Here is a 25,213-nt window from a genome sequence, read left to right as displayed (position 1 = left end):
ACCATTTCTATAATATCTGTACTATGGCAACCGTTAATATTGTTCCAAGGAGAGAAATTAACACTGCATGGCATCACATTGCAAGAAAGGTTTTTTAAAAATCCAAGCAGAAGCTTTTTTGCTGCAAATCACTTCACTTGACATGATAAGAACTTAATAACTGAACAAAAGTCATGCCCAATTCATGATAATTTTTATCACGTTATAAGCAGTTAAAATTATTACAGTAACTATTAGCAAGGATTAAATTTGAAACAGTATATACAGCATTATTCTATTATGAAGTGTATCAAATGATTTTGTGAAAGGAGGACTAAGTTAGCAATTAATGCAAAATCATTTTTTATTATTTCCTTCTTAAACCAGTTGGGGGTAAGAATGTCAATTAAGATTGCTGGCAGGCTGAACCTGCAGAATGAGAAGAAAAATGCCTATATAAATGCCTTCCAGCAATAGAAGACTCCTATATTTTTTGACTCATAAGTTATAGTAAGAAGATGTATGCATAATCTTCTATACAAAAGAAGAAATGTTTCCTAATCTAATTTTCTTCTAGCACTTCCTCATTGGTGACTTACCTTTTAACAAATTACTCCTATACTTGTCTATTTAGAGAAAAGATGTATTAAGTTCAGTAAGCCTTACAAACAGTAAGAGAGCAGAGGAATGCTGCTTAACATATTCATATTCACCTAGGCATATTCACTCAGATGTGAATTCCATTGAGATAAGAGGATTGCCACCTAACAAGGAAGCCTATTTGTTTGTGAAAATATCCTGTCCTCATTTAATAACCTCTCAATTCAGGATATGCTATTTTAATTAATTGTTATCATTAACAAGAGTCTTTTGGACAAATATTTTTATAAATAAATAAACCTTTATAATGCTTGTGTTATTTATTCTGATGGCATTCACAACATTATACAGCTACAGCATTCATTAAAGAACAACAGCAACAAAAAAACCTGCCAAAAACTCTTGAAAGATTTCAGACAAGAATTCAGAATCTAATGAGGTATGGTGCATTCTTTCAGCTATTTTAATTTATTTTTTTTTAAATTAAATTCTGTGAATAACATGTGAGTTAGCCATGTTATACTGTTATGGATCTGTATGGCTCCTACCATTTGTGGCTCCAATTATGTAACTCACCATATAAATGAAAAAGTTAAGAATCTTAATTACCTCTATTTTACTTCTATTTTTACCTCTGTGATCACCTCTGTGTTAATTCTCTGCAATGCTAAGATCACTACAGTATTAAGATTTTGTGCACAGCCATAGATTCCTACTCATGCTCTAACAGAAAATAGTTATGTATTATAGTTATACAGTTATGCACTATGGAGTGCTGGTGGGAGGATGCTATAGACTATGAGATCCCAGGGATCTCATACTCCATAGTGGGGCTCCTGGGAGAAAAAGTGATAGGAGCGACTTGCAACCCTCCTTGCCAACTTCCCCATTGACTTTGTTTGTGGGAAGATCACAGATAGTGATCACATGACTGCAGCTCGCTGTGACATCATAATTATGAGCCAGGCACCCGAGTGATCACATGACTGCAGGGATGCTGCAACAGCTGGAACTCTGAAGAACAGTCAGAAGTCCCTTTCATTCAGTGCTGTCATAACTTTGAACAATCGCTGAATGAGCAGTTGTAACCCAAGACTACCTGTATAAGAAAGAAGAGGAGGTTAGAGCACAATCAGACTTTCAAGATTTTGTTATAGTAGCCAATCTAAATAAAAGTAGTTTTAGCCTTCTTGTGTTGATTTCCTGGTCTGGTCTACCTAGTGAGGCTTACAATATACAATGTTCGCTAACCATATTTTACATTATTAGTTTTTAAGGTGTGATGCATCTTGTGATGAAGATGGCATCTGGTAGTCTATGGCTTAGAATGTAAAAAGAGTAAATGATAAAGATAAATCATTAATGAAATGAATGAAAAAATGTTTTGTGTATATGAAACTAAAGGAAAGTAGAAGGATATAACAGATTTGAATGACCATAGCCTGATTTTCTGGAATGTAGTAGATGACTACATGAAGGGAAGCAAAGGTGTAGATTTAGTTATGATTGAAAGGGTTAAAATGTATGTCAGAAAGTATAAATTGGTGTCATGTAGGCTGTTCCAGGAGCATATGAAAATAGGAATCCATACATTGTTGATGGTTATATGTTCTGTTCCAATGAATGGTGATAATGGAAGAATCAAATACTGTAGGAGTTCTGGGAAAAATTATGCAACATTCTGAATGAATGGAATATGAGGGAAAATAATTTTTGCAGCTGGCATAAATAGATAGGTGGAAAGGAGATGAGAAAATACAGAGAAAGTGATTTAGTCATTCAGATATCCAAAAATGAATGTGAATGCTTTCTGTTTACTTAGAATCTGTTTAGAAAAATATATGTTTCAAATACTTGGTTTAAGCATAAGACCATTCATGTTCACACAAGGTAAATAGATCAAACAGTATGATTGATTTTGTTGTTTATGATTAAAGATTGTGAGAATTAGTGAAAGAAACAAAATGATTAGAGGTTCTGAATATGAGACAGACCATTATTTGATAGTGACAAGAACAGATCTTTAGGAATAATGGACATGGAAGAAAGGGAAAGAAGTAAAAGAAAGTAGAACAATTGCAAGAGGTGAAACTATAAGTCCTGTATGAAAAACTATCAGAAAATAAATTAATCTTCCAGCAGAATGTATGGAAACAGGACATAAGGAAAGATATAGAAGCATCTAGGAACACACTGAAAAGAATTATGTTGTATACGCAGTTATTCTAATGAGAGAATTAAAAAGGATGCTTTGATGAAATAATGAAGTAAAAAAGGCTGTGGATGAGAAATGTAATGCATATAAGAGAAAAATTAGTATGAGGAGAAAATATTGTATAATGATTATATATAGGAAAAGATGGTTGCACATAGTGTAAAAGAGAATAAGATAGGATTAAGATTTTTAAAAAGTTAAAATGATTTTAATGGAAATTTTAAAAGAATGTTTTAGAAATTGGTAAAGCAGGCAAAATAAGGAACCTCCAGCAGAATGAATGGAATAATAGTGAGGAAATGACTGGGGAGAAAAATGGAGTGAGGGAATGCTGGAAGGAGAATTCTAGAGGTTTCTGTGGGAATGATAGTGATATTGAAGAGTGAAATTAAAACAAATGTAATATTTGTTAGTATCCAAGAAAAAGTGATGAAAAGGAATTCATAACTGCTGTGAGAGTTTTGAAAAACTATAAATTTATAAGTATAAATGGTGTAGCTGGAGAAATGTTTAAATATGGATGTGGTTTGCTTATGGAGTGATTCTTTTTATTATTTTTTCAACATCTGCGTGAAAGCTGCATTTGTGCCTGACAGTTGGAAGAATGTGGTCATTGTTCCCTATACAATGGGAAATGCACCAACACCAAATGCTTTGTGCCAGGTGGGGTCTATAGATCAGATTTTTTTACCTTTATCATGTGTTGATGTGGGATCTGCCTCTCCCAGTTGTTCATATCTCACACAGAGCAATATAAAAGATATCATATACATTATTATAACTAGGCAAGCCTCGTTGTACTCGAGTTTGATCAGAGGCATGTCTTATAAATATCATAATCAGATTTTTATATACTTAAAAGGTTATTTTTTATACCCCAAAAGTACCAGTTTTCATAATTCAAATAATTTGTTCTGTTATTGTTTCTTAAAAGTTCCTTTATTAGGGAACAGTGGAAAATGAAGCAAAATACTAATCTGATGTATTTTTTTCTCCTTGTGGTTACAGCTGGTTGAGAGAGAGAGACTCACAAACATACATACATACTCATGGATGCATATGTCCTATTTCTTAGAGAAGCTTCAGTGACTTTGAGTCATGAAAGCAAATTGGATAGAAGGCAAACTACTGATAGCTTGAAAGTAGGATTTATGGTGTTATTTTGAAACCTAACTTTCTTTGAATAATTTCTATAACTGCTTATCTCACCATAGTGACTAAATTTTCATTTGGTGACTTTTCAATAAGTAATCCACACACAGTTTTAATATCTTGATATTCTTCTCTGAGGTTGGAGGGTTTAACAGAAGTCATATTCTTGCTTGACTATTTTTGCTTTTATTATCCTGTGATGAGGTGTGACAGTACCAAGCAGACATAAGAAGATTAGATAAGTAGATATATTGGTGAGTATTTGGAAGCCATACATATGAAGTAGTTCTTCATCTAACAGAATCCTGCCCTCTCTGTATATTATTTCACAGATTTAAACTGTGGGTCTCTTCTTCCTTTTTTTGTTTTTTTTAATCAGTGGCTCTAGTTTTATTGATTGGCCTTGAGGTTACCTATCATCTATCCTTTGTTTACAGAATAGCATTCTCTAGCATGAGAATCAGAGGCTCCATCTCACCATCTTCAAATCTTATATAAAATCACTGAAAATGTATAAATGCGAGAAAGTTGTTTGTATATCTGTCAGTTTAGAGAAAGCATATGATAAAGTGAATAGACTTAAATTATGGAATATATTCCATGAATATGGAATTGAGGGTTGGTTGCTGACTGCAATAAGAGTCATATATAATGGAAGTAAAGCATGCATGATTATTTAGTGAAGAGCTCAACACTCAACACAGAATGAGACATGTCCCCTTGGCTGTTTAATGTACTGTATAATTTATAAGGAATGTTTGTGATGTCAGTACAGGTGGGGATATGAATGCATGTGTACTTTTGTATGCAGATGAAAAAGCATTGTTGGCTGAGAAACCAAAAGATGCAGCAAACGATACCTCCATCAAGGTCATCTTCCATACTCTCTACATTGGATTGGCAGTAGAATTTCCTAGACTCATGGAAGATTTCAAGCTGCCTTGAAATCAAGCTGAACGTGGAGCTGGAGGCAACTCAGGAGTTCATGCCCACCATAACAACCACAGACCTGACCTGACTGACAATGCTGGTCAAAATTAGATCTATTTTTTGTCTCATGGCAGTGGCAATGTGATCTAGATATGGGGGAAATTAACATCAATCTCTTGTCATGGTCAGATCACTCTCTGATTGCATTGGAGTTTTCCTATGCTGCCCTCACGATGGGAAAATAGAGCCTACTCACTTGGTCTGCCCTGGTGCTTAATGGACTCTGTTGGGTTCTATAGGGAGCTTGTGGTTGTTCTTGAGGCTCTGGTACACAGTTTGACTGAAGCCTTAGTTACTGCTTGGAATGAGAGGGTGATTAGCACTTTAGATCAGATTGCACATGTGTGGCCTCTCCTATATGTAAACCCTGGAGAAGCCCTTAGGTTTTAGGTGAGCACCTTTAGGGCCACTGTGTGAAGTATTTTGGACATATATCAGATAAAGTTGCTCAATATTGGACAATTTTTGTCCTGTCTCCAACTTCCACTTCTTGGGGAAGACTGTTGACAAGGTGGTTAGATTACAGCTACTGAGGGCTCTGGAGGAAACAGATTATCTGGACCCCTTTCAGTCAGGATTCAGTTATCATTATAGCACTGAAATGTTATTGATTGCATTTGTTGATGATCTCTGGAAGGACCAGGATGGTAAGGGTGCGTTCATCCTGGCCTGCCTTGATCTCTCAGTGGCTTTTGACACCATCAGTTATCCTTCTGGACTGACTTAGGGGGCTGGGAGTGGGAAGCACAATTTTGCAGTAGCTCTAATCCTTCCTCCAGAATTTGTTCCAGGTGGTGTTGGTAGGGTGAGAGAAGTCCAGCCCTAAGCCCCTAACATGTAAAGTTCCAAAGGGCTCCACTCTCTCTGCTCCTATTTTACATATACACGAAACTGCTACATCAGCACTGTGATGATACACAATTATACTCTGAGCTGACCACATTATGCCACCAAGGTGCTTTCTCAATGTCTGGAGTCTTGGGGGCCTGGATAGGGAGGCTCAAGCTCAAGCCTGGTAAGTCTGAATGGCTATGGGTTTTGGGACCTCTCTGAATTGAGCATTTGCCATTTTTGGCTCCGAATGGTGTAGCACTCCCCCAGGTCCTCTTTGTCTTTTGGCTCCTTTCAAGGCGTAGGAAGCAACTCTAACTAGGAGGGTTTTTGCACAGCTCTATCTTTTGTACCAGTTGTGCCCTTTCCTAGACTGGGAGGCCTTGCTCATTGTCAGTCATGCTTTGCTTACCATCTGCTAGCACTTCAGTAGTGCACTTTACATGGGGCTGCCCTTGAAAACCACTCAGAACAGAGGGAGATGGGTATGCCTTGATTTACCCATGTAACTATCTCCATGAGTTGCACTGGCTTCCAATGGACTGGATGCATCTCAAGATGCTGGTAATCACCTGTAAAGCCCTTCATGGTGTAGGGCCAGGTTATTTGTGGGACCATATGTCTCCGATTATTTCTGCTTGTGCCATGAGTCTGGCAGGGTGGATGTCTTCCAGGTCCCCTCTATTAAACAATGTCATGTAATACCCAGGAAGCAGGCCTCCTCTGTTGCAGAACCTGTCCTATGGAACAGCATGTTCCCTAAGATTCACATAGCCCTGACCTTCCCATTTTATCTAAAGACTTAAAGACCAAACTTTTCCCCCCAAGTATTGGATCTTGACAAGACGGTTGCTGGTTTGTTGGGTTTGCTCTGTGAATGAAATGTTGCTTTTACTTGTTTTTTAAATTATTTTTGGGTGTATTTTATTTATTGTTAGCCCCCCAGAGTCAGTTACTGATTGGGCAGCCATATTAATCTGTAAAATAAATAAATAAACAAAGAAGCATGAGCAAGCAAGCTAATAGTGCTTGTGTAAACTGGTTTCAGTTATGTTGCCTTTTCTTTGTCTTCTCTCAAGCTGTAATTTTCTTTAGCTTATTTTTTACTATTCTTTTCCTATGCTTTACAGAACTTTGCTTACCCCAAAACAGAATAATGTGATGGCAATTATGTAAACATATATGTATGATGTGTTCCTACTAGTTATTGGTCATTGTACAAATAATGCCATCAGCTTTTTCCTACTGATTCTTTTATAGAATGTGATGGTTTAATCAACAGGTATCACTGATGCTTCCTTCCCTGGTTTTCTCCTGTATCAGTCAAAATCAGTATTCAACTGTTATGCTTCAGTGGAATGGTCCTTATTTATTCTACCCAAATTTTCATTTTACCCTGTCTGATCAAACTTGCTCTGCACACAGACATTTGCTATAAAATTGACAATATCACATAAAAATATTTTGGTTATATCACCATTCAGTCCTTTGGGTAAAACAATTGCTTGCTTAAATGGCATTACCTACCAGTCAGAAAATGTAAAACTCAGCAAAAGTAACCCCATGATAAAGTGTCACTTTCAATCTAAGGATTTCCACAAACATCCCAATTCACTGGGTGTATTTTTCATTTGATAAAGAGCACTCACAAAAATAGAATATGAAAAGACAATTTGGCTGGAAGTATGTCCTCCTTCACTGTTCAGCTTCTCTGTAGTAATTTTCAAATTTCAATGATCTCTGAACCTATCTCTTACACTTTCTCATTCTATTTACTATATAACAGTGTTCCTGAAATTCATCTTTTAACAAACAATACATATCAAAAATGAAAACTACATAGGTAAAGAAAAAGCTTAAACAGTATGTCCAGAATATAAATGTGAAATGAAAGCAAAGTTTAATAGGAGGAGGGCGAAATTAAATTTCACAAGTGGTAGAAGAAATTCAGAGGTTCCCAAACCTTGGTGGTATTGCAACTCCCCAAAATGACAAGTCACTTACATGACTTCTTCCTAAACAAATCAGAGATGGAATTAGGGCTAGGGCTTGGCAAGAAATAAAGTTGCCACCCATCACAAGCAGTTGTGTCAGCATAGAGAAAGATACAGCTACTGGGAATGTTTTGAAAAGAGTTTTTTTTTATACATTCCCTCGCATTCTGAAACATCTCTTTCAAGGATCTGTAGAACCTTAGTAAGTATGCTGTAAAGGCTCTTCAGAAATACTAAAGATGAGAAAGAAAAAAATTCATTACCATTCCGTTAAACAATTATCGGCTAAATATATGGACCAAAACGTATGAGGAATATATCCTTACCATTAGCAGAGAATGCTGCATGTGGTGTGGGCTCAACTAAAGCTGATGACTTAGTGAACACCTTTTCTGCCTAAACTAAAAAGCATTATTTGAAAGGTCAGTTGACCGTGAAGGGTAGCAGAGTTCAATAATTACTGGCTCATCTGGTGACTATCATTGCTTATGGAGAATTGTGACTTTGAAGGTAAAATGTCTAAATGTTAAGGAGCATGAATACAAACCTGAAAATAAGTACATCATAATTAGTTGTGTGTGATTGGAAAAATGAAGTGAATTAAGTTATACATAACTGGTAAAAAAGAAGAGTAGATAGATTAATTGTTTGTACCTTGGAAGAATGTTTACAAAAGATGAGAAGATGGATATTAAAAAATGCAAATGCATTTTGTTGTGAGAATAAATGTCTGTTAAAAGAAACTAAAATGTGTATAATAGGGTCCTTCCACCCACTTTGTGAGAGCTGGGTGTGTCAGAAGAAACCTAAAAGTAAGCTAATTGCTGTGGGAATGAAGTACTTAAGTTTGGTACAATCAAAAAAGATAGGTTCAAGAATGAATGGGTGATGAATGAACATGGATTGAAATCAAAAGTGAGAGAAAGAAGTATAATTGAGGTTGTTTGATCTTACAGAGAAAATGATTAGGATGGTATTGCAAATCAAATATATGAAGGAAGAGTGAATGGACTGACAGAGAGGAAGATTGAGAAGGTTGTGAATAGATTATGTTGATGAAATCCTCATAAAAAGAGGTACGAAGTTTATTAATGAAATTTTGAAAACAAAATGCAGTGGATGAACTGGTATATAGATGTGTTGGAAGGAGGGAGAACAAAGGTAGAAAATTATTGAGCAGTATAGCAAATGGTTTTGTCGTGAATTAAATCAGTTATGTTTCTTTTTCTTTTGTCTTATCTCTTGCTTTCAATTTCTTCTGCTTACTAATGCGTACTCTTTTTTTGAGTGCTTTGCATAATGTTACTTATCCCAAAAGGGATCATGATGTGTGCATGTGTGTATATGTGTGTGTATTTGGAATATGCACACCTTTTTTTGAATACTTCCTTCCCAAATTTACTTTTCTTTGGGTACATTGTTGAGTAGACACATTAGCAGACAGTATTCATTGCAGGCCATCTGTGTTTTGATGGAATCCGTTTGGACAGACCATGATATTTGCTTTCACTGAAATCCATGGTGGATTTTATAGCCTGAGTTGCTTAATCCTTATCAATATTTTCCAACATCTCTTTGCAGAATAAGTACCCAGCATTTGGAAATGATTCTGTGTGTATGAAAAATATAACAATCTATGATTCCTTTATTTTCCTGGGAATTTCTTCCCACTTAGTTTTCTTTTGATCAGAGAATTATAGTCCTCTTGGAAAAGAGTAGTAATTTGGTCAGGAAAATATTTATTTAGTGGATATTGGCATCACAGCTGTTAGGGATGAGGTTGCAACACTCTGAAATTCCTTAGCTGACAACTATGCAATATAAAATCTATGGCCATTTGTTTAATATGTAAACTCTTTTCGCGGTTGTCGATTCAGCCCTTCCCCTCTCCTATTTTCAAATTGTTTAGCATTTTGTTTCATGGACTTCCTATCTAACACAGTTTTGTCACATTTTGACTTGCTGTCTCCAATGTAAGTCTAGACTGCAGGATATGAAATAGGATCAAGCAAGCTTGTTAGTTCTTCCTATATCCTGCAGCAAAAAATATATGTTTGTGGATGTGCATGTGTGTGTCCTTTAAAACATTTAAGGATATAATTGTGCTACTGATAGCAAAGCATTCTTTGCTTGCAAGTTTGTTTGTTGAAGCAGACATTTGTTCTTTTAGTGTTACCAATCACTCTACTTTCAAACTATCTAAATGCTGCTGGCACTTTCCATGGAAAAGGACATACCAGGCTGATGAGAGCACATTCATTTCTTTATGGAGTCTTTTGGTTAATAGTATCCTTAACAAGTGATTGCTATTGTCTTTTGATTTAGAATAAGAAATAAAAGGAACCTTTATAAAGCAGAGGTTAATTAGTTTCATTATTAGTTCATGCTCGAGGACAAACATGACAGAAGTTGACAAAAAAGGAGCTATGCTCTTACCCAACAAATGTATCATTATTAACAAAGAGTTGATGCTGTTGCTTTTCTGATGATATTTCTCAGTCACCAACCAGCTAGCTATTGTGTCCACTGCAATATCCAAAATAAAATTTGCATGAGTTATTGCTCCTCATCAGTCTGTTCTAAAATCCCAAGATGCCAAATGAACCAAATGTCCAGCTTCAGTGAGTGAGGACCATTATTTCTTAAAATACTGTAGTTTTAGAACCAATAGAGAAACAGATGGCTCTTTTTATAACCTAAGCCAAGGATTTATTTATTTATTTATCCCCCCCCCCCAGTTGGGGGATGTACTCCATGTGTTTTTATTTTTATTTTAGACTTAGAAGACTAGAGGAATATGTCTGGTGACACATAGTTATGTCCTGGGTGAGGCAGAAAATTTGGGGATTTTGGTTTGTTTTTTGTTTTGTAGGTGTGCCTAAACAAGGCAGGAAACTGCATGACTAAAATAATTGGGTTTGCCACTGAATTTTGGTGACATGATCAGTGTTTCCACTGGGGCCATAACATGAGGGTTGTGTCCATAATATGAATTATGCATTCCCCATTCCAGATCTAAGGTGAACTTTGTGTGGCATTTGCTTCAGAAAGATAGATCAGAGGGCTACATCCAGTGTAATGCAGGGTGACTTCCATTTGTGCAACCCCAAATATTTTCTTGATTTTTCTAAGGCTCTGAGGCAGATTTGGGAACATTGCAGGGGATGGGTAAATCCAGTCCATTAGAAATGTTTGGTCTGCTAGCAGAGTCACTGCTAACAACAATGCAGCAACTCTGTCAGGAGAAATGTGGATCTGGACATCAATTTCAAAACTCTCTCTTTCCACAGATACTTAGTTTGGAAGGATGATCAAATATTCCATTCCTTCCAGATCATGACAGACAGAGAAATTCTCCTGCCTTTTTTCAAGCTTTAGACATTATTTCAAAAGAAGAAGACAATTTTTTATACATCAAGTGTGTGTTCTAGCATTTCTTAAATTACAAACTGGGCAAGGAGTCATGGGTGTATACATGGAGAGCAAATAATAACATGCGCATCATGATATTATCACGCTAATGACACAACTAACATACTTTAGGTATCATGATGCAAATTGCATTGTCTCATTTTTTGATGACGTCATGTCCAGCTTGCAATAGACACCTATGCATGATATATATGCAAATATGCTATCCTTCCTGGTACCCTCATCTCTCCAAAGGTCCATGAGCTCTATAGCTTCCCAGACTTCAGTTAAATCTGAAAGACACTATGAGATAATTTCTTCCACTGGGATTTTTCAGTAGTGCTGCTAAGGGAAATCCTGCTCTGGAGAAATTCTTTAAAATTATCCATCTACTTGCTGAAAAATTTTGATGGAGAAATTTGAAAGGCCATTTGTGTGCAGCTTTACATTAGCAGGAAGAGGAATCCTTCTGTTTTGGTGCTCAAAAGGAACAAGCTTGGAGACAAGCAGTCTTGTTCAGTTTGGGAACCACACTTTCCTTTATTTTCCACAGCTTGTGTGTGGAAGATCACAGAGGGCATTCCAGTGGCATGGTGATGTCACTGCAGAAAAGAGAGCTGAGATGTTTGGCTTTATTTTGTTCTCTTTTTAGGGCTAGGGGGTTTAAAGTAAACTAGATATATTAAACATGCCAGAGTTTTAACTTTTGTTGTTGTTGTTGATTTCATTTTTAAAATAATAAAATAATCAGCTGCCAAATGTTGGTGCTTTGCTATTAAATTTCTGCAGTATGATATTTGAGGACTCACTGTTTATAAAAGTGCAATGAGAAGTTCCACAGATTCCTAACCTCCAATATAATTCAGCAATGTGCAAAACATTTTCATCATATTCCCTCTGGTCCAGTGTCAAAATAGTCTTGCTCCTAGGTTGAAATGATTAGTTTCAAGGTCAAAGCCTTCTGTGACATGATGTTTTATATACTTTCAACACTTTTAGACTAAGACAAAGTGGCATTTTGCCTATTGTGGACAATAACTTCCTCATTATTATTGATGAGGATAGCCCAATATTTGTTTGTTGAAGAGAAGTACAAAATTCGCTTACAGAAATCAAGAAAACAATGTGAAAGCAAAAACTTCAGTGAAATTATTGTGCATTATCTACATGGCAGGAGATGAAAAACAAATCCTGCTTTTTGGGCAGATCTTTAACATTTGTCCATGTTACACAGCTCAGATGGGTAAGAATCATTTTTCATTTTCATTTCAAAAAATGTTTAGAAAATTCTCACTTTTTAAAAAAATGCTTTAAAATTCTTTAATAACTCTTGTGAAAGTCAAATATTTGTACTTCCACACCATTAAGTTTGCAGTCTAGAGGCATCAATCTGGAAGTAAATGTCCATAGTTCTGAGTAGACAGTCATTGAATTGTGCTGCACCTTTGGTTGTTGGTACCTAACTCTCATCACACTTGCTCTATTTTGGGCTGCTGTCCTATTAATACAATCAAATGATCATTTCTTCCTAGTGTCATCATTTGATTGTATTTCATCATTCATAGAAAACATTAGGCTGTTTGGCTGTTGTTTCTAAATCAATATATCATACTTTATCCTTTTATGATAGATTCTGTATAACTAACACCTTTACTGGCACCTAAACAATTGCTAACACTTATTATTGGGTAAGTTGACAAATAGTTTACTCAGATCAAGATATATTATATACACAGTATTTCCAAAATTAGGTCAGTAAGTTGCCCAGTCGAAACAGTAATGTAGAATAACAGTGCTGTGCACAATGAGTAGAGGAGGCCAACAGATTTTTTTTTAAAAAAAATCATCAATGATAGATTTTTCCTGTAGGAGCAAATACCAACATTGGGGTGGTTACAGTACTTACAAACATACATAGCACAATGTATTTATTTCTCAGTGTATGCTTTTGGTTAGACTTTACATTTTTGCACATATGAAGATATTTTGTTCCCGTACGGTCTTTTTAAAAACTTCCCCATCCTAGAATTTTCTGACATGCATATTAAGGTATTACCTTCGTTACTTTGTACATGATCTGCCCATTTAGCCATAATGGAGATTCACCTTTTATTTGTCCCTGCAGAACTAAGATTAGTCTGGCAGGACTTGTTTGGGACAAATCCATGAAGATTTCTCATAGTAAGTGTTGCATTCAGCTTATTTACAAATTAATTGCTTTATTATCTGTTTTAGAATCATCCCAGTGTTATTAGCTGGGTTTTTTTTCTTTTTCCCCTTTCTCTTTTTGAAGATTAATGAGGTAGAAATAGAATGCTATAGATTTTATCAACTGGAATATAGCAAGTTACATTGGCAAGAATAAGATTGCTTGGCCATTACTAGCCTCCATGTATATAGAAAGCTGCATATTCATATGGGAAGTGCCACTCAGTATACTGGACGTAGCATTATAAGGAAAGGATGGATTTAGTGTCCATGTATAATATTGCCTCTCTAGATATACTTTCTTAGTTTTGTGAAAAGGTGGCAGACATGCATATCTTTATGCTATGAATGTTGCCTTGATTATAGCCATTTAGAACAGAGATTATTTGATTATGTACCATCGAATTGGTGTTGACTCTTAGCAACCACATGATGATCTGTTCATAACCTGGTCCTTTAAGACTTCAAATGGTCTGCCCATCTCCACTGTAACTGAATCCATCCATCTTGCTGCTAGTTGTCGTCTTCTCTTTCCTTCTACTTTTCCCAGCATTAAAGCCTTCTTCAGAGGCCTCGGTATTCATATAATGTGTCCAAAGTAGGATAATTTAAGCCTGGTCATTTTTGCCTCATGTGAGAACTCTGGATTGATTTCTTTCATGATCCATTTGTTTGTCCATGTAATTCTCAGGAGTTTTCTCCAACACCAAATTTCAAAAGAGTCCATATTTTTTCTATCCTGCTTCTTCAAATTCCAACTTTTGCTTCCATAGAGTATTACAGGGAATACCATTGCCTTCACTATTCTGATCTTTATAAGTATAGACACATTCTGGCATCTGCATATCTTTTCCAAAGGCTTCATGACTGCTTTACCAAGTGTTTGTCTGCTGGGTATTTCTTGACTGCTTGTTCTTTTACTGCTGATGGCTGATCTTAAAAGGCAGATGCTATCTACCACACAATATAAATGTATTTCAGGGCAGGATATAATTGCTAAACATAATAATACAGCCAGAACCCAAAGAATTAAACAGTTAAAAAAAAAAAAAGGCCTACTAAGATTCACTAAGTTCCAAAAATTGAACTGAATAGGCAGTTCCTCAGTTAACTCTAAAATACTAGTGGCCCTGACACACAAAAGAGGGTATCTGCTGACCTCACAAGGTTGGATAGGGTACGTTCTTCCCCCAAGCATTGGGCTATGACGGGGGTGGGCCAGTGTATGTAGAGTTAATGGGATGTTATGGTGCCATGGTAGGAAGTGTGATATTCCTTTTAAGAGTGATACCATTGTTTTATTGCTCTTTTATTGGTTTGTTGTGAGCTGCCTAAGATTATTGCATATAAGTTAGGTGGCCATGTAAGTTCAATCAATCAATCAATAAAATGTGTGCTGCTATCAATTTACAGCATTACAGTAGCCTTTAAAGTGATGTAGGTTTCTCTGGCTTTTATTTGTAACATTTTTATGTTACTCTTACAAGACGGTTACAGGAGGATTTTTGGTTTCCTTCACTTGTCTGGTAGTAAGTGAAAGCTCATATCAAAGAGCTTTTGCTTTTTGACAATAATATTTAATGTATGAAATTCAGTATTGTATATAAAGAAGTTTATTATTTTGCCATTTGTAAAAAGTTCAGATTAGCTAACTCTCAATAACTTTTTTATTAATAGTGACTTCAAAAATACTTTGCCCCCAATGGCTGCTAAGAGTGACAGATGAAATTATAAACTCTGGCTTGCAGCTCTTTCAGAAAGAATTTAAATGATACATTTTCATTTAAATTCTTCTTATATTCATATTTAAGAATGTGCCAGAAAGAACAATATAATTCCCTAGGCATGTATAAGATATACTGGAATCATCTTCTTTGTGGCAGATTTTAACCCTGCATCAGAAGCCATACCGCAAGATCCCCTGCTGTTAAAAGATGACTTGCGCAATGATCTTGGAAGTTGCTCTCAGAAGGGAGGGTAACAAAATATTGCTGCACATCTACATCATATTCTTTTCTTAAACTAGGAATGATTTTGAGGTGAGATAATGTACACCTAGCATGTAGTGCTGCTTTTTCTGAAAAGCATTTGAGTAGAAATACATTTGCTACCTGTTGTTTGTATTAATAAGCCTCAGGTCCCATTTCTCCACCGCTAAGTAAGCCATCAAGAGGGGAACCTATGGGGAAAAGTCCTGGGCAAATTTTGGCTTTTTCTCCTGCCTACCATTTCCCCTTTGCAATTTTTATCCCTCAGCTTTCCCTCTGCTACTCTCCTAGATCCATGCTTTCAGGAGAAAGGTGGGTGGATTTTATTTGTAAGTAACATAGTCAAAGAAGAAATTTGGGTGAGAAATTCTGGCTCAATACAGCAGAATAAGCAATAAGTTCCCATTCCCAAACATTAAACACACTTTAATGTAAAACATATTATCTTTGGAGGTAGGGGGAGTCAGAATAGATTACCCCATTAAGTCCAAAGTGTAAAAGTTAATAGATTATTTTTAGTCATGGTAAATCAGTCTACTAATCTATCAACAATAGCCACTTCTCCTGAAATGACTATGTACACTTATCATACAAAGACATAATTACGATTGGATACATCAGGCAAGTCATCTGTAGAGGTATGGGGATGACCTTGAAGAAGGAATTCAAAAAGTTATGTAAAACCAGTTTATTGCTAAAAGAGAGGACAGGGTGAGAAAGAAACTCAAGATCGCCCTGCCTTGATTCTCTTTGGTATAAGAACAGGAAAGAGAATCTTTGTCAGGCTTTCAAGATTCTGTTATTATACCCTTTAACAATAAAATGGAGTTCCAGTAGTCCTTGTGGAGTCTTGTTTCCTGATCTGGCCTACCTCAAAGGGCTGAAGTCATCCCAGAGTTACTTATTTGGAGTCACTGGACAACAATTAAATGCCAGGAACCATACAAATATCTGAAATACTATGTATGGATCTCCTTTTACTAACACTAATTTGAAATTGTGCTTTATTATCATGACAAATTGCTAATACTGAGCAAAAGTTGTAAATGATGTTTTAAAAATAATGAATTATTCTCTGTTATCTGTTTAAATTGTAATTAGTGGCATGATTTACCATAAAATTATAACTTGTTGCTGTAGCATACTAATGTGAATTTTTATACTCTCCTTGGTTATTCACAAAAGAGCTAGAGAGCCATGCTGCTTTGAATTATACTTTTTCCCCCAGAAACTTAAAAAGCTTCAGATGCAGATTTGAAGGCTTCATTATCATTACATTAGCAAAGAGAGGGCAAAGTGATTAGGTGATGTTGATGGCCTAGAGAGAAAATATCAATTCATTCCACCTCTAAAATAGTTATTAATGAAGTTCAGGAAGCCACATTTGTCAGCCTGAAAAGATTAGAAAATAAATATCTTCTTCTTTAAACATGGACAAAACCTCAACCAGCAATTTTCTTAACCTTTACTTTGATCATTTATAATCACATTGACTGTCTTATAATTCCCATAATATTTATAGTTTTTTTTTTTCAAAAAGCTGAATTGGTATAGCGCACCATCCAATTTATACAATGTCATATGAAATGAGTATTTCTGATTTCCCCCACCCCATGTGCACTCTAAGTTCCTCTCTTTATATTTGACATACTTTATACTTGACATTGACCAGAAGGAATCTTTGGGGAATTAAACATTTAAATTCCCTATATCATTGAAAATGTCATGTCATACATATTGCACTAAAGAGATAAGAGAACAGACTCTTTGAAAAATATAGAATATAACAGGCACTACATGTGATATAAATAGTGCAGGAAGGCAGGCAGGCATTGAAAATGATTTGGAAGGGATGCTTCAGAATGCAGAAGAATGTGTGGCACCTGGGTGCTCACACTGTATAGGAACACCTTAACGCAGGTGTGTCTTTTCTCAAGATTGTGCAGCTGCCACAGCTATCAAGATAAGGCACATTTGGTTTAAGCAGTTGCCAAAATGTGCTATGTTGAAGTATCCTTTCCCTTGAATCTGTAGTGCTGCACAGTGTATTTCCCCCTCCCCCCTTCAATGAGATGTAGAGGTCTTGATCCAGGTGAGATCCATCTATATCCAGTGAGAAGGAATTATCCAGTTAAATGAATGACCTCTTCCTTGGGAAATATCAGAATAATGTACAATTATTCAGTCTCTTTCTGCGTATCAGCACAGAATACAAACAACATGCCCAAATGAATCATGGCAAAATAAAATACAAAATACAAATAAAGAATTGAGCAAAACAGATCTCAAAATGATTCAACAAATCAATAGCAAATATGTCTCCTCACAGGTACAGGAATGTTTAGGAGTACCATAATACTCTTTTGGTTAAGACAACTCCTTGCCACAAATAAAAATATCCCAGAAGCCTCAAAATTATATTGCTTACAAAAATCATATTCCTTGAGTTAATAACTTAGCACACTTTATGTCAATTTATAAACTGATCCAGTACATTTTGCCTTCGATATAGCAGGTTTAAAAATGCTGAAAATAGAGATGTATACTACTTCTCTTTCCCATTTTTAGACAAGCATTTCACTTATTTCTATCAGACTTGGAGAATACTGCTATCTAATTATTCAGGTTTGCTGAAGAAAACAATCTTTCTTTAACCTGACAAGTTCCAAGCAATAACTCAACAGCTATTAAGATTTTACTGTTCCACTAAAATTTCTAGCAACTTGCCAATTTATGAAAGGCTAAGTCAACTTCGCTCTGAAGCTGGAATATTGTCAGTATTCCAAGAATGTCTTACATTGCAAAGGGAATTAGTTATGAATACATGATGGTGGAAGCTTTACCTCTTGCAGGAGGCCCTTTTTGGTTCTGAGAAGCTACCGGAAGAAAGTGGAGGATTCTCTTTGGGGAGAGGTTCTGAGGGACAGTGGAAAAGCTCAGAGAGAGAAAGATTCCTGTGGGGAATAAATAAAAAGCACAAACCCAAGAAGACCATGAAGGTGTAACCTTCAGCTGAATATCCTCACACAGCTTTCATTCAGCATCCACACTTTTGAGATCAAAGAATGGCAGGCTGAAACCTATAGTACCTACAAGCTATGTAACAGAAGACAAACTCAACAGATCCTAAATGCTAATTACCTGCTGTGTAATTAATGTAAACTTTGTTCTTTTCTATTATGGAGGGCAGTTGTATTTAGAGATGTACCTTGAACTGTATAGTGAGGGTTGGGGACCCCCTTGCCACCCCCTAGTATAGAACGTTTTTAAGCAGCTTTGATTCCCAATATTTACATAGTTGTGTTATTACCTACATGGTTGTTTTTGTTTTTGTTTTTTTCCAGCAGATTCTGAGTATACCAGCCCATGGTCATTTTTTCTCATTTGCTAGTCCAGATTTTTATGTAGATTTTTAAAAAATGTATGTTTCCATTGGAAATAAAAAAAAGATTATTGGGCTCTATAACATACTGTGCTTTTAGCCAGTAGCGCAAGTCAGAGCTACAACTGCCCTATAAGGAAAGCCCTAAAATCCTAATTCCCTGCTCCCTCCTTCCTGTACTGAACAAGGAAGCAGAAAAATACATTCTATGTAAGTACTGCTTTCTCTGAGGCCAAGATGGAAAGAAACACCTGCTTAACTTTTGTCCTATCTAATTTAACAGTAACCAATTCTCTGAGAACATTTTTTTATGTCTGCTTAAGAATTCTTCGGAAAGCCTTTTGAAAAGAGAAGGATATCATAAATGCTCAGTTTGGAAAACACATGGGGTATTTCCCAAGTTATCTTGAGAATTAGGTTCTCAATTATATCACATTGAGAATTTTTTTAATATATTGACAACTCTAAGAGGACTGAATCAACTGGAAATGTAAGAGCTTTGCCCATGGAACAGCATGTTATCATGTTTGCCTATATATATTTTTTTATATAACATGGCTCCCAGCTTCATTTTGTAAGTTATTTTCCTTCAAATATTGTAAATTATGGGAAGATTTTTTTTTTTTAATATTGGGACTTCAGGTCACTGTTAATTATGTAAAACGATCAGCCAGACTGGTGCTTGTGGCTGGGCCACAAACCAAAGTTCAAAGATACAGGTTTCCTCCTATCTCTACATTTTGAGATCTATTTTTTTTTGTTAATAAACATATTTATTTTAATCTGTCTTACAATATATCAAATCAAATAAGGACATGTTGTAGTTATGCGTTCAAAATGTATTAATATTAGCTAGAAAAAGAACAATTCAAATATTGGGCAATGCAGTGATTAATTTGCGTATTATCCAAATTAATTTCATAGCTTACAGAATTTGCATAATATTTGTAATATGCAAATTTAGACCATCTGGATTTTGGGGACTAGGAAATGGCAACTTTATCTTCCTCATGTTATGTTACCTAAATGTAAATTATTTTTGGTTTGATGGAACTTATTATCTGGCAAGTCAGAATAAAATTACAACCTCCATTTAACATTCTCCTTCTAACTTGGAAAGAGAGGCAGAAGTCCAGTAAATAAGTCCAGCTTTTTCTTCTTCCTTTTTTTTTTACAGTTCAGCACCAAAAGAACCAAAAACAAAAAACCCACACCAGAATATCTCACAAACACAAATCTCTCTAGATTGTAACTCTTGCTTATTTCCCTATTTGCTCTAATTAGCAAAGGTGGTAACAAGCATTTATTATTTACTTAGGGTGAAATCTTGAGAAACAACATGTCTTGAAATTTTGAAGTCAGGGGATTAACCCAAAGGTGATTCAGAAAAACAAGAGGACTTTTCCATAAATAAATACATCAATTTTTAATTGAATCTATCACATAGGTTGACTTGTAAAAAAGCAAATATTGAGTAGGAGGCAGGATTACAAATACAGTAATAATACATTTCTTTTTCAAATGCAGTTTTCCTCAAACCTTCCCCATGCCAAAAATGAAGACCTGACAATAGAAGGCCAGAGTTAACATGATCTCAAGCAACATCCTAAGCTGTGTTTGTTTACAGTACACTTCCTATGCACCGTATTTCTTGTTTTTTTAAAAACCAAGGTTTGAATAAGGAGGACTAATCTGGACTAACAATACTAACTAACTTCGTACTGTCCTGACTGTGTAGTGAAGTTTGAGCCCTTGATGTTACATTACATAATGTTATAACTGCGGTGTTGTTCTTTGTTACTGGTTTCCTGGCTTTGTGGGGTTTGAATTAACATGAACAACTTGACCATCAGATAGTCAAACTGAAGAAGTAATATAGATAGCAGAGTTCAGAATAGAATCATAGTGAGTGATATTTAATTTCCAATCAATACAATAAAAATTATTACATTTCTCTACCCATCTTTATTAGTATAAAAGAATAAATCAATGTATGAGAGTTCCCTTGAATTCCCAGTTTATCTATGGTAGTTTATCTGATAATACAAACATACACTTATTTTTTCCCAGATTTCCCAACTATTGTATTTCATTTTTTAAAAATGTGTGGAGTTTGCAATTTTCCATGAAACTCTGTTTCTTCCTTTTGGTGGAAATATAGATGGCCCACTTGTGGCCTTTCCCCACAGTTTTACTGTCTCAGTTTATATTAGATTACAGCGATGATGCCATTTCCAATAACACATGTTACAATAATTGTCTATGTTAGTGTGGAGTTTTTTCTCTCTGCCTTGAGAAAAAGGGCCCTAATATGAGGAAATACTGTACATCAAAAATCTTCATCCAGCAACCCCATTTATGCTCTGTTGTTGTTTTTTTTAATAAACCAGTGGCAACATTTTTCAGAAGGACAACAATCTTAACACAGATATTAGGCAACTTCAAATAAGACGTTAATATTTCAATAGATATTTAGGGATTCTGGGAATTATAGTCCAAAAAATTTCGAGAACTTAAAATTATCTATCCCTGGTCTAAATCTGGATGCTGTTTTAGGAAGGGCAAGAAATAGTTAGTTGAAACAATCAAGAGACAGAGTTATGGAACTGAATATGCTGGGATTCCCTACATCCTAAAGGCAAGTCTGAAATCGGAACATTGCTCTTAATGTTTGGGTGACAGCAGTGATGAGCGCATTTTATCAGATCTGGGCTGTGATTTTAACTATGCTTTTTCACTGATAAAAAATCAGAGATTCTTTTGTAAGGAGATATATATGTTCCTGTAACACATTCTGTGTGATTAAGTGAAGATACTCAACAAGCACTTGCTGGCAATTGACTGGTACTAATAATGTTATAAATATTATCATAAACTAACCATTAATTCAAAGTGAAATTTTATTTTGAAATAAAGGGCTAAGTATAGATAAGGAAAAAAGAACATATATACATACTACCTGCTTGCCAAGAATCTTCTACTTAGGTATTTACTATTTACTATGTTCTATAATTTAGTTTGAAATCAAATTGAGTTTGAATTGTACCTCACTGCAAATGTGTCTAGGCACTCATGTTACATATTCAAATTATCTGCAAATCATTAATAAATAATATACATTAATATACATCTTTTTCTTTCCTTCCAACGGTTGAATTTGTAGGAACAACAATTCAGAGGAAATTGTAACTCAGCATTCTTATATTCTCTGAATGCAGCCAAAATCACAGATCCTGCCAAAATTCCATAATCTAACCAGAGTTAAGGACTTTTAAATCTCATTGATTTGAACTATAGAGAACATAAGCATAGATCTAGACTGACTCATTCTCACACCAAAATTAAAGGGATTCCAAAGCATTTTCCTTTGGCTTAGATTGTGTTCTGTTACATAAGAAATGGCTTTGAAACATTTTATTTTATTTTATTTTATTTTATTTTATTTTATTTTATTTTCTATGTAGGAACAAAGAATGAATTTCACATTTTTAATTTTTCATCTCTTCCACAGTTGAGGATACACCTAGCTTTATAATTTTTGTGGTCTGATCCTCAAGATAGATTTCATTCCAGCGATATACTTGAATATTGAATTTCTGACACATCTAGTGTGATGTGGCTTTTTGATGTAGATTATTTTGCTCTCCGTGGCTGGTTTTTTGGTATAAGAGTAGCTGTTATTTATCACACTGACAGGTGCATCTACTGCGAAATGCTGGCGATGAAGTTGCCATCACCGTTCAGTACCTCAGGGAAGCACCATCATTTCTAAAGCTCCCATTGGGTAAGGGGAAATTAACAGATATCTGTAATATGTTTTCTGGTGCAATATTTCTCACAATAAGTAGATAATTCTTCATACCTCATATATCTTTCATGAGTACCCTAAGGAAGGTTTATAGATCAAAATGCTGGATTATTTAAAATTTATATTTGCCCCCTTCATATTTATTTATTTATTTATACCAATTTGTTGGCTGCCAACTGACCAGACTCTGGCTTGCAAAAGCTATAGTTTCTATAGAGCCATAGCACATGTAAACTGATCCCCTGGACTGCTATTCTGTGGGTAAGCTTTTTTCTTGGTCGTGGTTATATTGAAGGTGTGATGTCATGAGTGTTCTTGGCTTCTATTTTATGTTATTTGTGGTGTTTCTGATTTTGGTTTTGGTTTTTTTTTTGTTTTACTTTCTTTTTACTCTGTTTTCATTGTAGCTTGCCAGAGTCATGTATATGAGATGGGTGACCATATAAATGTATTAAATAAATAAATATATTATGAAATCACTTGAATACGGCTAATGGCAGTATCCATTCCATTTGATCATCTTACATTGTATTGAGGAAGATACCTGTGATTTTTCCATCTTTTCCTGTACCTCCTGCACACCCTCAACATCTGTTTCAGAAGGTTTGGGAACCTTGTAGAACATCTGAATCCACAAGAATTTTTCTGGCTGGTAAAGTAGAAGAGAAAGCTACAATGAAAGATGTGATAATTTGCATACATAGTATGCAAGTATGGTGGTCAAGACAGAATACAGCATAGCAGTTTTAAGCATGTATAGAATACCTTTTAAATAAATCTGCCAACATCATATGACTTGTCAGCAAAAGCATGCAATGTTCAAGTTTACCATACCTTAAACTAAGGCAGCCCACTAGTCAATCAGGACGTATTATGAGTATTTTAAACAAATGAGCAACCCCCACCATAGGGCATTCCTTACTGCTCCCATCTAGCATGGTCTTTTCTCTGGATCCCTGGTGCACTTCAAACTAAGTACTAGGCTGTAGCTGCCCATTTAGAAATTAGGCATTCTTGGAAATAAAAGATAATGCTGAAGGCTGGCATTTTGCCACAACTAGTTTCCCATTCTTTAAAATTAAATATATATTTTAATATAAATACCAGTTGATATTGGTATCTTAGGGGTATGATTCAAGGTGCTGGTTGTTACCTATAAAGCCCCATATGACATAGGGCTTGGTTACTTGAGGGACAGTCTACCTCCCATAGTAAGTGCCCAGCCAATTTGATTTGGCAGGGTTGGCATGCTTTGGGTTCCTGCAATTAAGCAATGCCCTTTATCAGGGCCCTGGAAGCGCACCTTCTCTATAGCAACACCTGCTCCCTGGAATGAGGTTCTCCCTGAGATGTGAACACCCCCCCCCCCCACCCACTAGTGTTTCAAAGGTGCCTAAAGACCTGGCTCTTTACCCAGGCCTTTGGTGAGGATGACCAAAGCCTTCTGCATACTTGTATTGTATTTTCTTTTGTTTCCACCCAGTTTGTTATTTTGCCATCTCTACCCTTTTTTGTTTCTTGTTGTTTTTATTGTCTTCGTGCTTTAAATTATTTATAAACTGCCCAGAGTCACTGGGAGGCAAGCAGTATAAAAATTTAATAAATAAATCCATAAGCATCCCAGTTTACTGTGACTTGCAAGGAGTGTTAGAATTTCATGCTGGAATGTTTCCCACTGCTATCTAAAGTGGCCAGGGATGAATTCTTGGAAATTCCACATGCAAAGCTGAGGCTATACCACTGAGCTATAACCCTTCCCTCCATCTAGGAAAGATTCACGGGTACCTACAGAGAAATAACCATGGAACTTTAGGGAATGTCTTTTGCAGTGAGGATGGGGAGAAACGAATATCCTTGGCCAGGATTTGGAGCTTAGTCTACTTTCACATTGTTGGTCATCCGCTTTTTTTCACTGTGTTGTATAGCTTTGTCATGACATGAATATATTGCAGATATGCTCTTGGATGTTCATGTTCTGTCTTAGAACTGTAGATTCGGTGCTTGAGAAAGAGAGAGGTTCAGAAAGCATCAGAGAACAAATATAAAATTCTGACAATTCTGGTGACTGAGCAGCCGATGCAGCTGACCTACCAGTTTCAATAGACCTGACCTCCAGAACTGGCAGTAGGCCTTTTTTTCCCAATGGGTACATTTGGGATCCACATTAGACAGAATTGTTCCTAGTCATTCCAAAGGCAAACCAAGAAATTGCTCTCCATTTTGAGCACTATTTTAAAGGGGGAGGCAAGATATAAATCTAATGAATAAAATACCTTCCACGGCTTCTTCAACTATGGTATAGCTTTCAGCACTTCCTTATGCCCTGCTCTCTTAATAGCACAAAAAAATAAGGGAAGAAAGGTTAATTTCTGAAAAGCTGTGTACCCTAAGAGAGAGAGAGAGAGAGAGTCCCCACCAAGAAATATAAAAAGAAGAGAAAATTTTCAGCCTTGTATGTACTGTGCATTACCAGAATTGCATCCATCTTAATAAATGACACTTCCAATTCCAATAAATTTTAATTCCATCCAACTGCAATTTTTGAAAGAAAATCTCAGCGTGACAATACCCCTGCATAAGTCATAGTTTCTCAGCCACTACCCTATTCTTTGAAACACATAGAAATCAATGATAAATTTGCCTGCATTCACGGCA

General features: G+C 35.7%; 1 protein-coding gene across 1 annotated transcript in view; it reads left to right on the top strand.

The window, feature by feature from the left end:
- The window catches only part of SNTG2 (syntrophin gamma 2), a 170,384-nt gene that overhangs the window by 45,495 nt on the left and 99,676 nt on the right, over positions 1-25,213 (top strand). Inside the window, exon 7 of the mRNA XM_088150145.1 lies at positions 22,447-22,534. Within this exon, the coding sequence (XP_088006271.1) occupies positions 22,447-22,534 (88 nt within the window). The remainder of the gene's footprint in view (positions 1-22,446; positions 22,535-25,213) is intronic.

Source organism: Python bivittatus, unplaced genomic scaffold (assembly GCF_059951505.1).
Source record: "Python bivittatus isolate LINGU-HERP-01145 unplaced genomic scaffold, Pbiv_v1 ctg000020_np1212, whole genome shotgun sequence".
NCBI classification, from domain to species: Eukaryota; Metazoa; Chordata; class Lepidosauria; order Squamata; family Pythonidae; genus Python; species Python bivittatus.
The sequence above is the reverse complement of the archived record's forward strand: the minus strand, read 5'-3'. Positions and strand labels throughout refer to the sequence as shown.